This window comes from Aedes albopictus, chromosome 2, assembly GCF_035046485.1.
Source record: "Aedes albopictus strain Foshan chromosome 2, AalbF5, whole genome shotgun sequence".
In the NCBI taxonomy this organism is placed as follows: domain Eukaryota; kingdom Metazoa; phylum Arthropoda; class Insecta; order Diptera; family Culicidae; genus Aedes; species Aedes albopictus.
This window is the reverse complement of record NC_085137.1, coordinates 486925435-486946563: the sequence shown is the minus strand read 5'-3', so window position 1 is coordinate 486946563 and position 21129 is coordinate 486925435. Positions and strand designations below refer to the sequence as shown.

Below are 21129 nucleotides of genomic sequence, written 5' to 3'. Positions count from 1 at the left end.
ATTTAGTTTTTTTGACGGTAAATTCATAGAGGTAATGACTATTGAGTGGTCACTAATGTCATTTTCAATTGTATCGTTTCTTATCCTACCAATGTCGTCTAATTTGGAAATCACGTGATCTAGTACATTGTTGCTGACCGGTCTTGTGACGAAGGTATTCGAACATACAAAACCATAAGATTCTAGGAGTGTTTTATATCTAACTACAACATTGTTGCTAGCATTATTTACAGGCACATTAACATCGCTAACAATTAAACAACACCGATTACGATTGGAGGATTCAATTATATTTTCCAGTTTAACATTGAAATCGACGAAGTCATATGATGGCGGGCGGTACAACCCATGAATATCATAATACATACCACTAATCTCTAACTCAACGTGTATGTGATGGAACCCTTCCTGACAAACATTTTTAATTACCCTTTGAGACAAACTATTCTTGACTAACATGGCAAGGCCACCATTTGACTGATTTCTACAAAAAAAATAACTAGCATATCCGGGAATTTTATATAACGAACAATTACTATTATTTATCCACGTTTCACCAAGAACTATCACATCAATAGAACATTTACACATTTCCAAAGTTTGTAAGACATTATCAAATTTATCCATATCGTTGATACCCCTAACATTCCACTGTAAAATACGTAACATGTTAACCTCAATTTCAGTATACCAGTCATTGAAATCATCGATATTGTGATGAACGTAATTCAGTGAATTAGCCATTGAAAAATAACAATACTAAAAATAGAACTCCAATTACAGAAATCAAATACATGAATAAAATCATTGGTGCATATTTTTCGCATTTGGAGATTTTTCCCTGCAGTGACGAATAAAGTTATTCAAGTCGTCATGACATCTGATTGTATCAGTCTTAGAACTCTCCTCATGCTTTACCAATATAGATCCATCTCGTCCTACCCAAACGTACATCCATCCTAGATCTTTTTGCAGGGCTCGCACATCGCGCAAAAGTTGTAATGAATACGGCGTCAGTTCATTCCTAACAGTTATTCTGGTTGGTTGTCGGTTTATTGTTAAGTTTTCATTGACTTGAGTTGATAACAAAACACCAAACTGTTTTTTCTTCTCAAGCAATGCTTTTTTCACTGAGTTCCGTTTAAATTCAACTCTGACTGGTGGAAGTGAATTGGCAGATTTAATTGACCCTATTCTAGTAGCTGACACCAAATCATCCGAACTCAGTTCAACTCCTATCGTTGAACTAATTTTTACTGCGAGATCGTGGACATTTTCATTGGGCAAGGGTGGGACACCCAAAAATACTAAATTGTTAAGGCTTTTTTCTTTGTGGGCATTATCGACTTGGAAATGCAAGTAGTTTTGAGAGATACTTGGGACTGTTTTAGCATTTCCAACTCCTGTTTCAGAATTATATTTTACTTTTTGAGTAAACTAAAATCACGAAGAATTTCCTCAAATTTTGAAGACAAAAATTCTTGAGACATTTCAATAGCTGTAGTTAAAGACTTCATCTCTTCTCTCATGCTGAGCATTTCAACAGACACCACGGATTTCAATTCTGACGTAACAGATGATACTATCGATAAATCAATACTATTCTTAGATGCAATTTGTTTGAAATGACTAGAGCAACTATCAGAGCAAAAATAGGAATTAGTTTTTAAGCGGCCAGCGCTTTTCTTGATATATTTCGACAAGTGAAGTGGGCAGATACACAACAATATTTGCAAGAAATGATTTTGGAGTAATCAGATTCCTGTTTCTTACAAACAGTGCAAATCATACTGCTATCCATTGCAGGCAAAAACTGAAACACCTATGAAAGAACTTTCCAACGAAAATAATGCAAAAAAAATATACAACACAAGATACAGATAAACAGACACACAGATAAAACAAAATAAAACAAACTGAATGTTTGGTATTAAAGTGATAGAGTAAATTTCATCTGCTGACCACAAAAAAAAAAAAACAAGTTACATGGAACACGTCATTGCTCGGTTAGGTTCGCTTCTACGGAACTGTGGTGTACCAATCATTCACACATTGGAGCTTCTGATAGTGCTACTAGCCACACTGTGCAACTACGGCGAGAGCTTTTTTCTATCTTTAAGCGACCAAATCCGCAACTGTCGGAAACTACACTATGAGGTGTGATACGAATGTGTTCAATTGAATCTATCGAAAAAAAAAGGTACACCAAAGCTTCTAACGCATGCCTACGAATTACTTGGTGGCAGCCGTATACAGCAGAAAGAGCTACTGGCGATTGACAGAACCACAATATGTTAGACACCAGTGTGTGTACTCTAAGATGTACTAAAAACTTCACACCATGACGCACGGTAGCGTTCGCACCAGAGCAGCAACAACAACAGCAAACAACAGCAGACCACGTTCACAGCTCACCGGGTAAAGCAGAAAGCCACTTCACAAGCAAGGACCTATCCAATGGAATCTAACGATATAAATGGGTCAAACCAATTTGTTGGTTTTAAGATGCTTTTACTCTTAAAAATCACTGCACTTCAACGGAACTTGATCACTGACAAACTCATAATAAGACGGCACTACAACAAATTCACAAACAGCAAGTATTTGAAGGCAAATATTAAGAAAATATGCCAAAGGTAAAAGACCACTATCAACTGTTAAACCAGTGCTGCCAAATTTGCATTTAAAGTATTAATTTCACTATGTAGTTGTAAGATTTTAAACGCGTTATTCGGTTTTACAAAAGCAAAATTAAGCGGAGAAGGAAATTTTACTTCCCAACCGATGCTTAATTGTTGATCAATTTCGCCCCAAAGTGGCATTTCCAATTTTTTGATATTTGGAGTTATTTAACTTAAAATTTAAATTTGTTGAACAAAATTCTGTCACATGGTTCCATGGAGATCTACAGGGTACAGGTTTTACAGAAATTGTTTTGGCAATAATATTTGAATTGGCACTGATGTTATCCGCAAAAGTTGTTTTAAAGTGATCAATTTGACCCCGGATTACGGTACTTGTCGAACATTTCAATGCTCCTCCTGTCATGCTCCCTTCTGTTCGACATCATTATCCGGGTAATTAATTCCAGTAGACAGTAACGCCCCAGTTCTGCAGCTGGTTCCCAAGCAAGTGCTTCCAAAAGACAAATTGATAGCCACTGTCTGTAATCTGCTTAAACAAACATTTATCTGATATTGCACAAGGGCAAACAGTTGATTATACGAAGTACGTTCGGTTCGCTACCATCGCCGCATTGGGATCCAACCAGACTGTTAGTGTTCTCAACAAAACTTAGAACTGATACCACCCATACTGGTGGTACCCTCTTGTTCGATTCGAAGTGGAAGTAATTTGAAAGAAAAATATTTGCACAACTGTTCGGAAAGAGACAGAGTTTCCTCTTTTGTCAGCGACTGGGTGCGTTTCAGACAGCAGCGCAAGGAAAACCGACAAAGATTGATTCATGCGTTTATGGAAGTTTTTCATAACAAATCTCGACATCCCGTATTGATTACAGTTCAAAATAGTAATCCTCTCCTAACTTTCTCGATCTAAAATTAGAAAATGCTTCGATCACATCGAAATCAGTCCACTGACGCATAACAGGCAGAGGAAATTGTGTTCACTGAACTTTGGCATTCGACAGTTCCCAGAAGCTTAAATTGACTGAATGGGAGCTTCCGTTTTGGGAAGCATGTGCAGCGCATTGTGCATGCTTGCATGCATTGGTACCCACACAAACACTGCGCTAATTTAAACTGCATCAAACTGTGTACTGAAGTGTAGAATTAAACTGGAGCAGTCAGCCAGGCGGCAGAGCGAGAAAGATATTTTCAAAGTTTGCTCACAAAAGGATTTCGTTTTCAATGGAGTGGCGCTGCATACGACGTCAGACAAACATGAGGAGATTTTTTTTTTCTTTTCTGCCATCAACTGCAGAAATGTTGCTCTTGAATGCTTGCAGTATGAGTGGGTGTGCAGTGCATATAGGCACCGTGCTGTTTTACATACTAAATAAGAAGTAATCTTCGGCTTTGTTTATAAGCAGTGCACTTAAATGTCATGGATTTTATGTGAATACTGCCAACACATACCACGAAATTTCATCGGCGACCATCTTTTCTGTGATAATTTTCACAACTCACAAAAGTCTAAGACTAAAAATCTCAAGGATTCCATTCAGCTGATATTTTTTGTACTCAAACATATTAGGAGCCATTGAAAAAACCACTGATGGATTAGATTTCATTCCCATAGTTATAAAAATCGAAGCTCCTCATATGATGCTTGACTGGGCATTGACAAATGTGAATCCGTATGGGAAGCAAACAGTTCGAGTCCAATTGTCACCATAATCAATCATTCATCTGTGCGGAAGAGAAATCCTAAATCGCAACGAAACCACTTAACTCCAACTCCTTCGGTTTGCGGTGGTGAGGTGCTTCTTCCTGATAACACACAACAATCCACCCGGAATCACTTCGGATCGGACCTATGTGGTGCTAGTGGTAGTCGCGATATTGGCTTGCTCCTTACAGTCAACCAATCTAGAACGAAGGACGAAGACGATGATGATGGTTGGTGAGTGGTGACATATTGAGTTCGCAATATCAGTGCTCCACACCACTCGCCGCGCCATCTTCGTTTAGCCATCATTGTACAAAGAAATGGCCTTATTCCGGTGCTCTAGCCACCACCTAGCCGTTCTCGAGGGCTAAATTATTCACGAGTAGCTGGATTTTTAATGGCTTTTTGTCGTATCCCCTCGAGGAGCTCACTTCGCCATAGTCGGTGAATCAAGTGAAAGCGATTCCCACTATGTGCTGCCGCCCGCGAGATGATGTGTATTGTAAGGTTTATTCTGGCGGGAGTGTCCCACAGTGCGAGTGTCAGGCGCCAAACCATTAGATATGCAGCAACAACGTATCGATGATGGTCGCAAACAGAATCCATCCGGGGTTGAATGTTGTTGGCAAAAATGAATGATACAATGTAACCCTTTCGGTGCACGGCAGAGGCTGAAAGGAGCGTCCTTATAAGAAGTGGGGTTTTACTTGAGATGTTTATCTGGGAAGGTCATCACGATTTTCCTGGAATCTTGTGGCTTTGCTTTCCTCCTATGGTATGGTGGATGGGTTCCCTAACAACATTCTAATTGACAAGGGTTTGTTCGTGCTTGTGTCTGACCTTACAGAATCTTGCTTTTTTTGCTTGTGTTTGTGTGTATTGTTTAATTGTTTCTTTTTTGCTATGCACAGTACTCTTCATTAGTTTCTCTTTCGTGCAAAGTCTCAAGAAAGGCACGGCTTGCCTCTCAGCTTGAAGTTCAAGGAGCACTATCCAGAATTGTTGACTGAAACTTCTGTCTTTAAGGTTCTCACTTTGTTAGGGCAGCTCTCATAAAGTAAAAGTATCTAACCGGGACATATACAGATTAAAAAATATCGGTACATATAGCCAGAGCCGTATTTATAAAGTGCTGATTTTTCGTTACATTTTTTTGAGGGCAATTTTTGGAGCATGCAAAAACTCACAATTTTGTCGAAGACGGCAAATTTGTATTTCATCGATTTTCAGAGTTACAATTGCTTTTCCATGAAAAAAAAGAATCGTATTTTCGAAATTCAATAAAAAACTTCAAATAAAAAAGGTACGCACACAAAACACCAATATATTTTTAACTATGAGAGATGGAACATTGTGCTTTTTCAAAAAAGTATGCGTTGTTAATAGTTCTAAAAGTGCTCGGAACAAAGTTTTCACGAGAAACGAATGAATTAAAAGTTATTGCAAGAAAACTGAATTTCATGGATCACTCTAAAATGATTATTTTGAAAAATTATATGTTAGGAACCATGAGAGATAGAATAATGGTTTCTTCGGCAAACTTGTTCCAAATAAGTTCTTTTGAAACTTTGTAGAATATTTGGTAAACAATATAAAATTATATGAAACAATTAAAAAACAGATATTTTGATCAACCAAACTAGAGGAACCACCCAAATTCCACAATAATGAGAAAAAAGGTCGAAAAATATGATGAAACTTTCCCAAACATCATGTATCTAAAACATAACGTTAACCCGACCAGAAGCACATAGCAAAATCATAACAAAATTATGACAAATATTGTTAGAAATAACAATAGTTGATATAATTTTATTACAAGGATTTTTCATGTGCATATACATAACAAAATTATATTAATATTTGTTATCATTTCAGTAACAAAATTAAATTATAACAAAACTTGTTTCATTAATTCAAAGAGATGTAGAACAAAATTTTTTATATTATGCATAATATAAACATAATTTCGAAACACGTTTAATGCAATATTTGTTATATTTTTTGCAACAAAATTATTTCAGAAATTTTTAGAGTTGTTGTGTTGTTGCGATAAAGATTGATAAGTTTTGTTATTTTGGTCATTCGAGCCAAGAGATTTTTTTTTAAGACACGGATACGGTCAATGCTTCCAGTGAGCTTTTTCGCTCTTTGAAGAAAGCACGACACTAGACAACGGACTATCATACAACGCCCAGTGGCACAGCCGAAAGCTTTTCCTGACAGCTGCGGCGGCAATCGAATTCGCGCTCCTCAGCACGATGCGAGTTTGGTGACACTAGCTGCACGACCACGGAGCCGCACAGATTTATAATAAATTCGTTCTGAAATATATAACAGAACTTGTTATTATTTTGTTATGATTTCGCAAGTTTAATCTAACAAAATTTGGCATAATTGTGTTATGATTATATCTCAACTTGTTACATTTTTGTTTTGATTGGAATGAGTTTCGTTAGAATTTTTGTTATTTTTACTACTAACGGTACATATCTTTTAACAATCGTTATTACAAAAATCATTGTAACAAAATAACACAACCTGTAAAAAAAATATATTTTTTTATCTAGTCGGGAAGGTACAAACATTTTCGTCTTCGTAAATGCGTCTCTGGACCCATTGTACAATGAAAAGGCTAAGGTCTAGTTCAAATTACTAAGCTAAGGGAACATTAAACTAAGGTCTTGTTTAATGTTTCCTTAGCTTAGTAATCTGAAACCAATTTCCAGCCCAACTGAATTTTTAGTGAAATTTCCCCGACTTTCTGTAAGTAGAGTGGTATTTTGGTTATTACACATCTTGTAACTGTCAGTATTATATATTCTCTCATTTCTTGCCACACAATTCATTACATTCATTAGACATTACTTTTTTTCTATAACAAAGAATGTAAATGAAAAAAAAAACAAATATCAATGAAAATATAAAATCAAATAAAATCATGAAAAAACAAGGTATATTCATTTGCCTTCTAAAACGAACATCAAATTGAGCGAGACTTCACAGATCGAAAAAAGAGTGTAAAATTCTATGACATATGATGCACATGATTGGAGCGTGGGATATCACGGAAGTTTACATGACATACCATGTAAAAGTCATAAAATATCATGTAAACTTCCATTATATGTCATGTAATTCAGCATGACTCTGTGTGTTTACATGGCATATAACACAAATTTACATGATATATCATGTAAACCATCATAACACTAAGTTTACATGACTAAACTGAAGTTTACATGACGTGTAAATCTCATTATTTTTATCTGTGTGGTCAAGATTTAGTGAAACCCTATAGTCGGGAAAATGAAGTATTATGATTCCTGTCAAATAAAAATTTCAGAACAAACATTTGACCTACAGAATTCTATTGTGCAGCGGACCTGGTGGGATAGTTAGAGCACATGACTATCACGCCGATTATCTGCACACTAATTTTAGGGTTGCTTGTTCGGCTGTTCTATTTTCGGTAAAAGTTCGTATTACCGAAGTTCAGCATAGTTTTACCAAAGTTTGATTAATTTTTACCGAACGTTCGGTAAACATTACCGATGATTCGATAGACTTTGCCGAACTTCGATAACATTGTGCTGGACATTCAATAATTTGAACTTTTATCGAAAATATAACAGCTGAATACGGTACTTTATTTTAAATGTGTGGGATCGTATTCCAACTTCTGACAAACTCGAAGGTCTCTCAAACCTAATGAAATAGTATCAATATCGATACTATTCATCCAAATTAGGCATATTCACGTTGCTCAATTTTGAAGAGCTTCACCACTCGTAATTTCTTTTTAGAAGCATTTCTGAGCTTGCACAATTGAAAATTTAGAAAGTTGAGTCTCTGTATTGATTTTGACGGCATTTCAGGTATTCCTGGTTGGTTCTGTATCCGCAGTAATCGGGACACAGAAATACGGCTGTCACTTGGCAATGAATAAAATTGCTTAAATTTGACATAGGAACGTCCTAATGTGAGTTCATTTAACATGTAAAATTTCATGAAAATCATATTGTAGTAAATCAACTGAGGAGCGTGTGCAAATGAATTTTGTACAGCACCTAATTTAGATTATCAGTACAGTAATTTTTGTAATTAACAAAAGAAATGACTGAAATTTTGAACACAAACCTCTCAACATATATTATTTGAAAAAAAATCGATGCACTGTAAAGAATTTTATAGTCAAAACATGTATTGCCTCTAACCGTAACTTCAGACCTTTAGACAGCAATTGATGAGCACTCCTTACCGTTTTAATTGGACTGTTGAAACTACTATACCAATAATTATGAAATTTTGCAGACAAAATATACATAATCAACTAACTTCTGTGAAAATTCCATACAAATTGACAGGGGCATTCGAAAGTTATGCAAAATATTCACCCACATCAACACTGATAGCTTTCAAATTGATGAAATTTTGCAAGAAAGCGTCTGTATTTGTTTCATAATAACTGCTAACGAAATTTCATCATTTTCCTTACAGTACTTTGGACTGTAGTGGAAACAACCATCTGTCTTGCAGATAAAAATTGGTCATGATTGTATGAAGTGCTTAAACGGACGTCTTTTTGTTTTTGAGCTACAGTTAAGAGTAATGCACCGAACATGGTTTCACGTAAAAACACCAAAATTAGTTCAAAAAATGATTTTTGACTATTGAAATTTATTTTAAAAATAACTTCAAAGCTGTGGAATTGTAACGTCTGAGAAAGAGTTGTTTATTTTGTCAAAATAAACAAGTTTGTCGAAGACGCGAAGTCTCTGGGACGTAGAACTAAAAAGTTAGATGGTGGCACCTCCTATGCGGATAAGTTGTGAACTACTAATTTCTTGGCAATTAATGCCCCTGATCATTACAAAAAACTTTGTCGAAGACATCAAGTGCCGGTAATACTTCGTTTCGGAGTAACTAATTTTGTCCTGCTAGATTGCGATCCTGGCATTTAGTACCATGGTTGGATCCGTATTTTTATGGATCATTTTCCTTATTTTATGGATCATTTAAGAAAATGCATGGACCGTTTCCAAAATTGTTTGGATCGCTTCCTTTATTTGAGGGAATATCTTTCAAATTTCTATGGATTATTTTTAATATTGTTAAACTTGAACACAGTTTTGGTTTGATTTGAAGATAATGATTCTGTGAATTACTCGCAACACTGAATTCAAATATGTAGCAGTAACTAATATGTCACCAGAACATTTGTAGGGTTTCACGTACAACATTATATGCAAGCTCCCATTGGATCACGTTGGGCATTATTGGAAATGTCATGTTGTACGTCATCGATCTGTCAATGCCGGATTGTTATTGATTTGATGTAAGCTGGTCGTCGCGATTGCCTCACGATAAGTACGTGATATTTTAACAAATATTTTATAGATCGTTTTCATATTTTCTATGGATTATTTTTTATTTTTTAGAAATCGTTTCCTATTTTTATGAATTATTCTATGGATCGTTTTCGACAATTTTTCATGGATCATTCATGACTTTTTATATGCAAGAGATTTTTTTCCAGCTGACCATTGATCTCATTTTAAACGATAGATTCAAATATTGGGTAGTTGGTCGACTGGCCAATCGTGGCGCTTACACCCAGGTAACTCACGGTCGCATATGATGTAGAATAGAATTCTAAAATGGAGACTATGCGCACACTTTACACGAGGGTATCAGAAGGCCGGCAATTTATGGCGTATGATTCCTACGTGGGTGGTAACAACTTATTAGCTACCCATCACTAAACTGACAGGTGACTTTATCTGGAGCCGTGTTCCAGAGCACTATGGGCGATTTCCATACAAGCAGGTGGACGAAAATATTTGTATCATTTATTTTCGTTTTCTGTGGTCTATACTATCGAAATATTTCGTTAATTTGCTTTTTCAATATTTCGAGACTAGCTTTTGTAAAAGACGTATATACTTATTGATTAAAAAATAAATAAATCGATCCGTACTTTGAATGCAAATCAAAAGATTAAGGTAAGAGAATAAAAGCGATGCAACTAGATTTACTGATCTTTTATTGGAAGAAAACACGAAAGCTGTTAACTGATGTGATGGTCGAACACGAATGAATAACGACGACGATTTTCGTCACGCCGTCAGCCAGCGTCGTCGGCGTCGTCAAGGTGCAGTGTGGCCAGAAACATTCTGAATGGCAGCGCACCGCATCACTCCCCCTCCCAGAAAAAAAAAATACTGAATCCGGAACCGCACGTGATGTCCACTTTTGGTAATTCTGTCAGAGGTACAAACAGGTTCTTTGATGAAGTAACCCGGCTTCACTCGGTCGATCGAAACTGTTATCGGTTTGTTTTTAACCTTGATGGTGAAGGTTTTCGCGGCTCTCGATATGACCTCATAAAGACCCGAGAAAGGAGGTTCCAGTGCTGCTCTGACTTTATCGGTTTTAAGAAACACGTGTGTGCAATCTTTGAGATCTTTAGGAATAAACACCAACCGTTGTGTATCATTGTTCGAAGCTGAACGTGGTACTAGTGTGCTCATCTTTTCACGCAAATTGGTCACAAACGTGTCTGATGATCCTCGAATCGATTGTCTTTCAATCAACGCTCCGGGTATTCGAACGGTTGTTCCGTACAGCATTTCCGATGCAGATGTACCGTCGCGTATCGCAGTCCTTAGTCCCAATAGCACCAATGGAAGAGCATCCGTCCAGCTAGACTTGTAGGACTCCAGCGCCGCCTTGAGTGGTCGGTGCCAACACTCGATCATACCGTTGGCTTGTGGGTGATAAGGCGTTGTCCGCAAACGTTCTAGTCCTAATAATGTAGCCAACTCTTTCATTAGTTGGGACTCGAATTGACGGCCTTGATCCGAAGTTAGTTGCTCTGGGGTCCCAAATCTTGCCACCCATACTTCTACGAAGGCCTTGGCTACTGTTTCGGCAGTCATGTCGGATATTGCAACTGCTTCCGGCCATCTACTGAAACGGTCAATCATCGTCAGAATATATCGCATACCATTTGATATCGGCAATGGTCCGACAATGTCAATATGGACGTGTCGGAATCTTTCATCGGGAATTTCGATTGCGTCTGGTTTTGATCTCGTATATCTGGAAACTTTGTTAATTTGGCACGCGATACAAGCACGCACCCAGCTCGTTACGTCTTTTTTATGCCGGGCCAGACATAATGCTGCAAGATCTGTGCTTGCGTTGCTTTTGTTCCCGAATGAGCCATACGGTGAATCTGGTCGAAAACAATTTTCTGGTAGAATCGTGGAATGCACAGACGAGTTCTTCCTTCTTGTACTTGATACAGGAGTTCGACACCGTGTCGGGAGCATTTCAACTTTTTAATATTCGGATTGCTTTTATGCCAGTTCTGCAACTGTTCGTCGTTTTCTTGCTTCCGGGACAAATCGCTATAGTCGATTGTAGGCGGAAGGCTTATGGCTTCGACCCTGGATAGGACGTCAGCAGGGATGTTATCCGCTCCTGAAACATGGATCAAATCCGTCGAATACTCGCTAATAAAGCTCAGCAACCGCTGTTGGCGTGGAGTGGGTTTGTTCATATCTTGCTTGAAGGCAAACGTCAGAGGCTTGTGGTCCGTAAAAACAATAGTGTTGCGCCCTTCGATGAGCTCCTTAAAATGTTTCACACCGAGGTAGACAGCTAGTAATTCACGGTCGTAGGTGGAATATCGACGTTCGCGGTCACTAAACTTGACGGAAAAATACCCCAGTGGTTTCCAATCGCTGCCAGACCATTGCTGAAGCACAGCTCCAGCAGCAAGATCGGATGCGTCAACCATCAGTGACAGTTGTGCGTCAGGGCTGTGGTAATCCAGCGCCGTGGCTTTCATCAGGCACCGTTTACATTCCTTGAAGGCCACATCGGCATCGGCGGTCCATTCGATAGGTGTTCGGTCATTTTTCTTGTTCGACGGTATCAGCTTACGTAGCGGCAACTGAATTTCGGCAGCACGTGGAAGAAATCGTCGATAGTAGTTCACGAGGGCTAGGAAGCGTCGAAGTTTTTGCACGGTGTCCGGTTTTGGGTAGTCAGCAACAGCAGCGACTTTTTCTGGAACTGTTCTGCACCCGGAAGAAGTGATAAGCTGTCCCACAAATCGAACTGTTGTTCTTCCCAGCTAACATTTGTCGACGTTTATCTGGAGTCCATTCTCACGAAGTCTTTCGAAAACCAACCGAAGATGCTGCTTATGCTCTTCCTCGGAGGACGAGGCAATGAGCAAATCGTCCAGATATCCCACTACGAACGGCATATCGAAAAAAATATTGTTGATAAACCGTTGGAATGTTTGACCCGAGTTCTTGAGACCGGGTGGCATAACGAGAAACTCAAACAACCCCAGAGGCGTGATTATGGCGGTTTTTTCAATGTCGTTCTCGTGCATGGGAATTTGATAATACGCGCGTTCGAGATCTATCACGGAAAATATGTTCTTACCGTGCATAGCCTGACAAATGTCGTATATATGTGGAAGGGGATAACGATCTGCAGTAGTAGTATCATTTAGCCTCTTATAGTCACCTACGAGTCTGTACTTCGTTTCTCCGTTTTGCAATGTTTTTGTTGCAAGATGAACTGGGCTAGAATACGGACTTTTGGAAGGTTGAATGTACCCGAGTTCCAAGAATAACTTAAGCTCTTTTCTCAAAGCTTCCAGCTTATGCGGGGGGAGCCTACGGAATTTCGAGTGACATGGAGGACCTTTAACGTTAATGGTGTGTTTTACGTTGTGTCGCACTTCTTGCTTGAGTAGACGTGGCCTAGTGACATCAGAAAATTCGCTGAGTAAGCCGCCGTAGTCGCTGTTGCAGGGGAATGTTTTGAGGCCAAACAATCCTTGCTCGACACTTTGAGCACGGCTTGCGTAGTTTCGGGAAGCTGCTGCATCCACAAGGACTTGATGATCTTGTCGTCGGTGATGACGTCTCTAGCGAGGTCTCGCATTTCTCGAAGAAGTTGTGAGGGTTTGCTGTCACCCAACTCACATCCACGTAGCAGCTGCTGCATTCTGTTTTGTTCGCTCGTACTATATTCTTTGGTGATCCGGTCCTTGATTGCGGTGTACTGTCCGGCAGCAGGCGGATCGCGGATAATATCCGAGCAACAGGCGAGAATTTCCGAATCGATAGCTGCTAAGACGTGATAGTATCGCGTATCTTCACGGGAGATCCCCGCAAGCGCAAACTGTGCTTTGAGTTGTGCGAACCAAAGCGTTGGATCGCGTTTCCAAAAAGGTCCGATCTTGATTCCGATTTTGTTTATCGCACCGCTGGCAGCACCGGCAGTTGTGTTTACAGCGGCAGCACCGCCTGCTGCAAACTCGTTGACGTTGGTAGCAGCCGCGCGTGCCGCTTGCAGCTCGCCTTGCAATCGGGTGATTTCGTCTTTCAGACTCTGTTCCGCCATCTTGTTGTCCCGGATGGGCGCCTTGGCAAAATTGCGATGTGCAGCAGTCGAGAGGTAGTCATGAAACGACAATAAAAATCCGACACACAGCCAATTGCGCCCAAAGTGTATTAATTAGTGTGTTTTTCTTACCATTTCTTTGAGAATATCGTTCCTAATCGTCGGGGTCACCAATAAGGTAAGAGAATAAAAGCGATGCAACTAGATTTACTGATCTTTTATTGCAAGAAAACACGAAAGCTGTTAACTGATGTGATGGTCGAACACGAATGAATAACGACGACGATTTTCGTCACGCCGTCAGCCAGCGTTTTCGGCGTCGTCAAGGTGCAGTGTGGCCAGAAACATTCTGAATGGCAGCGCACCGCAAGATTATTTTTAATTTTTTTTATTTTTATATGGAACTAGCTGGCCCGGCAAACTTTGTTTTGCCAACATGTGGTTGTTTGACAACTGAGAGGTCATTCTTGCACCGCACTCTAGATTAATTTAATTTCGATCGTCTTGATTTCCTTCCCAACACATAAAAAATCAGTCAATTTTCTTACTTTTCTAGTTGATTTTCCTAACTTTTTCGGCATATAAACACAGCCAACATGAATTCGAATCGAACCGTGCAAGAGCCATGCTTATCGGTTCAGCCGTTCGTAAGTTTTGTTGCCTCAAAGGAACTTCAAACTCATTTTTATATATATAGATATATATAGACTGTCCATAAACTACATGGAAAAAATATGAAAGCGATACAATTGCTATTATTATATTTGAAAAAAAATATTAAATTGTACTAAAATGGCTTATTTTTGAAAAGCCAACTTCCAAAGTTGCGCAACTTATGCGCAAACTTTTTCACTGTAACTTGCTAGAATAGACCCCGATTATGCTTCAGAACTGCTGGTATTTTCGCAATTCAGCGCAAAAATAAGTTGCTGATCAAAATATTTCATATTTGCGTTGTTTCAATGTTTTAACCCCTTTTTTAATGATTTTTTATAATTAAATTTAGTTCTGTATAGAAACTTAGTGTTTTATTTTTTTTTCTTAAAGCTTTTTAGTTACCTTTTCAATAATGTATTATAAACTAAGGGGTTTCTCATGAAAAAATGGTCAAAAATTGGTTTCAGATAAACCGAGCTTATCCGTCAAAAAGTTCTATTTTTCGTTAATTTCTAATCTTGATATTTCATATACAGGGGGTGGCCAAAATGTTTGGGATAGGCAACTTTTTTTTTCTTTCACAAAAAAGTTCAACATGCTGCAACTTTTTAAAGAGTGCATAATAAATTCTCAAATTTTGACTGTTTGTCAACCTATTATATGCGCATCATTGGTACAAATTTAAGCCCGATTGGTTAATCTTTCGCGAAGCTAGAACCGTATTCGTAAAACACTATTTTTCAGACAGCTGATTTTTGAACTGTCATATCTCAGAAACCATTGCACAAAATTGAATGAAATTTTGAATGTTTGTCAACAATATATTAGTGCTTCGCAAGTTATTTAAACATAGGTACTTTTTAAACATTTAAAAAAGTTATCATGGATTGACACTTTTTGGATTTTTCTCTAAAAAATGTCATTTTGTCACAACTATGTCATTAAATTTTAGTGTTGATATCCAAAGAAATTTTACTACTGTTCTCAAGATATCTGTTAATAGATATATTAGAGCCTATTTGGATTGAAGGAAGAACACATTTAGTAATTTTTGTACGGTGTTGTAAATTTGACTACTTTCCTGTATATGGGTGAAAATGTCAAACCGGTATAACTTTATTTGTCGTGAGAAAATATTACATTTTATAATGTCGCATGAAGTATCAATATATTGTTGATGAACGATCAAAATTCCATTCGATTCGGTTCACTGGTTTCTGAGATAGAGTGTTTAAAAATTGGTTGTCTAAAAAATAATGTTTTACGAGAACGGTTCTAGCTTCGCGAAAGATTAAACAATCGAGCCCAAATTTGTACCAGTGATGTACATATAATAGGTTGACAAACAATCAAAATTTTTGATGCACTCTATGAAAAGTTACAGCATGTTGAACATTTTTGAGAGAGTAAAAAAAGTTGTCTATCCCAAACATTTTGGCCACCCCCTGTATCTCAGAAACGCAATGTGCTAGAGACTTGAAACTTTGGGCTTTTCTTAATTAGAATGCTTACTTTCGACAAAAAATATAACAAAAAGATTCGGTGAGGGTCACTTTTTCGATTTTTGTCCGCCTGATATATTATAGTGCAGAGACACGTTACTGTAATTTGTTCTAGGTTTTATTTCTGTTTCTGTGATACAACCCTGATTAACAACGAAATTTCCTTAGAACTGCAAAATTTTTAAATGGCTACCAAATGTGATTCCTCTGAAGATGTAGAGCTTTGAGTGAGATACGACTGGTACAATATTGCTTCAGAAAATAAGCTTTGCATTCATTTGTAAAAAAAAAATTAGGTTTGGGTCTATTTTGTATCTTTTTCAATGTTTCTAGTTGAAGTTTCTGTTGTCTCGAAAGTGTCAGATGGATATTTGCAAAGTATCAAGGTTATATCTACCGTCAAGGTGCCATTCACCGTGGGGGCTCCATTCACCGTGTGCCTTCGAATATTTTTTCATTATTTCCATATTATGATTGAATGATATGACAATTTCCCTTCAATTTCACCAATACAATGTTGTATTGGTGAAATTGAAAGGAAATTGTCATATCATTCAATCATAATATGGAAATAATGAAAAAATATTCGAAGGCACACGGTGAATGGCGCCTTGACGGTAGTCCACCCTAATTTACATCAATCCAAAATCACATTAAAACGTGTCAGGGCGCCGTTAAAGTTACGCATGAGAGTGCAAGTGCGCGTGTGCGAAGCCGCAAAAAACGACAAATCCTTTAGACGCGCACTCTTACTTTTTCGTTGACGCGGCACTGTGGTAGCGCAATCACTGGAAAAAGTTCCCAATTTCTCAGGCGCAAGGGTGTCCTTGAGAAAATCATCGGTCTCATCGAAGCACAGTACAGGGCATTCTCGTGCAGAGTACTGTACAACGATGTCTAGTCCGATCCCATCCGGGTCCTTGCTGGAGTGGGGCAAGCATGTACCCTATCACAACTACTGTTCCTCATTGTAATCGATGAGATCCTGGTAGGTGCAATTAATCGTGAACCATCGTGGGTTGCTGTGGCAGCTCATTATTATGGAGCATCTTAATGACTTCGAACTGGCTGATGACGTTACTCTCTTAGCTTAACGGCGGCGCTTTGATATACAGAGCAAGCTCGATGATCTAGCTGATCGCTCCATGACGGCTAATCTTACCATCAACGTCAACAAGACCAAATCATTGGATGTAAACACGGTCAACTCCAGGATGGAGATCTTTCAATGGGTGCTCAGGACTGAAAGTAAGTAAGTAGGTATACCAACGTAAGCTACTCGGAACCGTGTAGGCATTTATCATCAATCCATGCATCGATCATCATTGGAGAAATATGATATTATATTACGTATTGTATTGTGTGCACTCGCGTCAATGTAACCACATTATCTCATCGACGCCCTGCGTGTTGCTGGTTGGTAGAAATATTTGTATGATTTAATGAGGAACGATAAATGGATCAGTTTACAGGTATTTTCAGAAGAGGATCGCAAACTAGGCAGAAGCCTACAACTGCTCTTCAACCATTTTCCAAAAAAAAAGCATTGCCGGTGGGTTCTTCAAAATCCCATCATTATGACTTGCTTTTTAATCTACCTAATTATATGCACATTTCGCATCGCGATAACATCTCTATCTCTTGTGACGCATTCACAGCTCGTGTTTTACACCTTGGTGCCAATAATTAATGTCATAGTAACATTTTGCGACCGAAACCCGTGTAAGAAAGCTACCGAATTCGTGTCGTATTTGTTGCCGCCAGACGCGCGTCCACCGTGTATTCGAAGAACGATAAGATGTCTATTTTCGATAAGATTACATGCGGCTCACGGCAGTATGACGTATGTTGGCAATGCAGTAGTACCATCCACACCTACGACGATGATGATTACCATCATCATCAGTAGTAAATTGCTTCGCGCCTCATCGCCTATCGGTAGGTGATCCGTTTGCTATAATTCAATTAAACAAATTGACCTGTGTTGACGCCACGCTCCGCGTAACGAGCTTCTCCCTTCGATCGAGATGTTTATCGGCGGCGGTGTACTCTTTGTTAAGGTAGATTAAATCGATATGGAAGCCAGTTATAATTTATGGCGTATGATTCCTGCTGGCTGGCGCTGCGTCGTGGGTGGTCGCTGACAACTTATTAGCTACCCACCACTAAACTGACAGGTGGCTTTATCTGGAGCCGTGTTCCGGGTTTGTGGCATAACATGGAAACTCTATCCTTTCGATGAGGTATACGTATGAGCACATTATAAGCTTGGTTGATGTGTACCGGATTTGCTTTTCTCAGCGAATTTGAACCTCGCTTCAGTTTCGCCGTAATTCATTTACGCCCATTGAATTATGCGAGGTAGGTGAACGGAAATTTTGGTACAACAGAAATAGATTTCTGTTCAGCATATATCGTTTGTTGACTTCGTTTCGCGAAGGTGTACTCACTGAAACGCACAAGTTCAGCAGCCGAACTACCAGTATGGTATTACGTATACCCATATTGATAGTACCGAAAATGGTCCAAATGATGCGTTGCTATATTTGTCAACTAGAAACGATCTATTCATGCGGCTCTTCGTTATCGCCGTGGTATTTGCTCCCTTATCTACCATCAATTTCGGTCGGTCAGTTCGGACCAATTTTGGATCTGAACGGCCGAATTACTGGAAGGAAACGGCCAATATCGCATCCAAGAGCGAAACGAAAACGGCCAACCAACCGACCGACATCAATAAACGGCGGCGGCGGTCGGCGACAGTTTTGACAAATTGATGTGCGGGACCAACAATTTCATTGTGGCGAATACTGACCACCGCACAACCGGACACGGCACGTGCGGGTGGTGGTGTGCTGGAGGCTGACGTTTGTCGGGGAGCGTGCGGAGAACTTCGAGAAGACGATACCCTGCTGATATGGCATGTTTGCTTAGGTTGCACGAGGCAGTCAAGGAATTCCGTCGTTAATTTAGCGGCTCGTGAATGTTGATAGCCTTTTAATTAAAATACGATGGCCATAAAAGCTGAATGAGTGATGGTACTACAGAACAAGAAAATTCAGTTCGTTTATAGAATCCTCTGCCTCACGTTTCGTTCAGAGGAGGAATTCGGTCGACATCGTGAATGTAGAGTATCATAGTGGCCATTACAAACAGATGAATTAACAAAAATTTGAAAAGCTGAAAAGCTAATAGCAAAGCGAAACAGATAGTTAAACTATAAATTTCGATGAGGGTTAAAAGCCGAAAATAGACGATGAAATCCAAAATTGAGTCCTGTTAGAGGATTAGTATTAAGGAAACGAAGGAATATTTGTATTTGAGACTTCCCTGACAATCTAGAACATCATGAACACTATCTAGTTTGGAGAAACGAACTAATTGACATACCAGTTGGTCTAAAAAAATAATTTCTGGGTTACGATCATATGTATTCATTTAACCTTCGTCGAGAATAACAGAAGGTGTCTTATATTATGGGATGTTCTAGGTGTTCCAAACTGTCATGTAGTGAAGTCCTTCAAAGCTACAAGAATAATTTTATGTGTTTTCGCCATAACTAACAGCATTACATAATCTACTGAAATCCGTGAAATTCTTGAATTCTACAATGTCATTTTAGAAGCTATAGGGATACTCTAGATCATCCAAACTACCTTGGAGTTCAGAACTACAGGTCTACACTCGTAACAATAGCCATATCTGTCAATCTGAGTAACGTTGCATAATCAACTGCGGTTACTCGACCAATCTGAAGTCTACGTGGTATTATTATAAACCTTTGGGACATTCAGGGTTATCTAAACTTTCCTATAATGAAGTCCTTCAAATCTACAAGAATAACTATGTGTTAATTAAAAGCATTACATAATCTGCTGGGATCTGTCAAGCTCTTTAAATTTCAAATGTCATTTAGAGACACTATAGATATCCAGGTCAGCCAAACTACCTTGGAATTCAGAACTACAGGTCTACATTCGTAACTCTCGGAGGATGGCTTGCCAGTCTTGACAAAAATAAAAATACTGCTATTTTATCTTGTCCGACGTTTCGGTCCGTTTGGTAGTTTCTTCTCCCAAGTAACATTTTAAGTTTTGTTCGGCTCTACAAGAGATCTTCATGACCAATTTTATAAAACTTGCAATAAAACTGAATCATACATCAAAACCCCTTGATAACCTCTTTAAGAGTATCTTCCGGCTAAGTGGACCACTCTCGGAGAGGTTTTGCAAACCGCATTATGAGTAGCAATAAACCCGTTTTAAAACCTAGTTGAAATATTTCCCATTCACGATTGTTGTTGTTTTTTTTTCAAAAAAAACTATGACAGCTCAAGATGCAGAGAAGCTTCTTCGATGGCACGTAAAGTTCAGGAGGATACATCATTCGTAAGAAGAAAGCGATTATATCAAAGTAGTATTTTAGTAGTTATTGCGCTGGTAGGCTTATGCGCATTCGAATTTACCGTGAATATTAGGGTTGCAGAATCATAAAATTAATGCGCTTCGAAAATAGTGAATATTATCATCTTGGAATGAAATAAATCAATTTGTGAATTTAGTAAAACTATCCCGAATCACAAGAAAACTCAGCAGGGAGAGTTTATTTATGTGAGCATGTTATGAAAATGGTTGCAAACTACCAATTCATTGCTAATTTAAGCAAAATTAACTATTTTTCATTCACGTAAGCTAATTCTTCAATATGGCGACGACCATAATCAGCGAAAATAAAACGAAAGCAAGTTTACTTTTATGATAACCGCAATAAACCTAGCAGTGTCGTAGTTTCTGCTTTTCCACCAAAAGATGTCGTTACTAATCGAAGGGATTGCCATCTGTTGAGAGTTTTAACAGTTTTATTGCGGTAATAATGATTGCCAGAAGGTTTACATATCGGAAAGTTTTGTTTACTCTTAAAATCTGTCTCTATGGATATCTTCTAATATACCTACTATAAAACATTTTATTAATGGTTTTCATAAAAGCAGTCATAAAACTGTGAGTTTTAATTATTGCTGTAATAAAACATTAATAAAAATCAAACAAAACCAATCAGCGATGGAATTGTTACTTGGGCTGGGACTCGAATTTTACAGATTTTTCGTCCAGTGTGGTTCTGTGGAACGTGTAAATGTCGGTTCAGAGTTTTCCCTCGCCAAAACGGACGATGTCGGTGTAAACCT

General features: G+C 38.5%; 2 protein-coding genes across 13 annotated transcripts in view; both read right to left on the bottom strand.

The window, feature by feature from the left end:
* LOC109623121 (cAMP-dependent protein kinase type I regulatory subunit) overlaps window positions 1–21129 on the bottom strand; it is a 269309-nt gene that overhangs the window by 49690 nt on the left and 198490 nt on the right. The window lies entirely within an intron of this gene.
* On the bottom strand, window positions 13213–13844 carry LOC134288935 (uncharacterized; the record flags this gene model as incomplete). Its single annotated transcript, XM_062854866.1, has 1 exon — window positions 13213–13844. A coding segment is annotated over exon 1 (573 nt), but the record flags the coding sequence as incomplete, so codon positions are not given.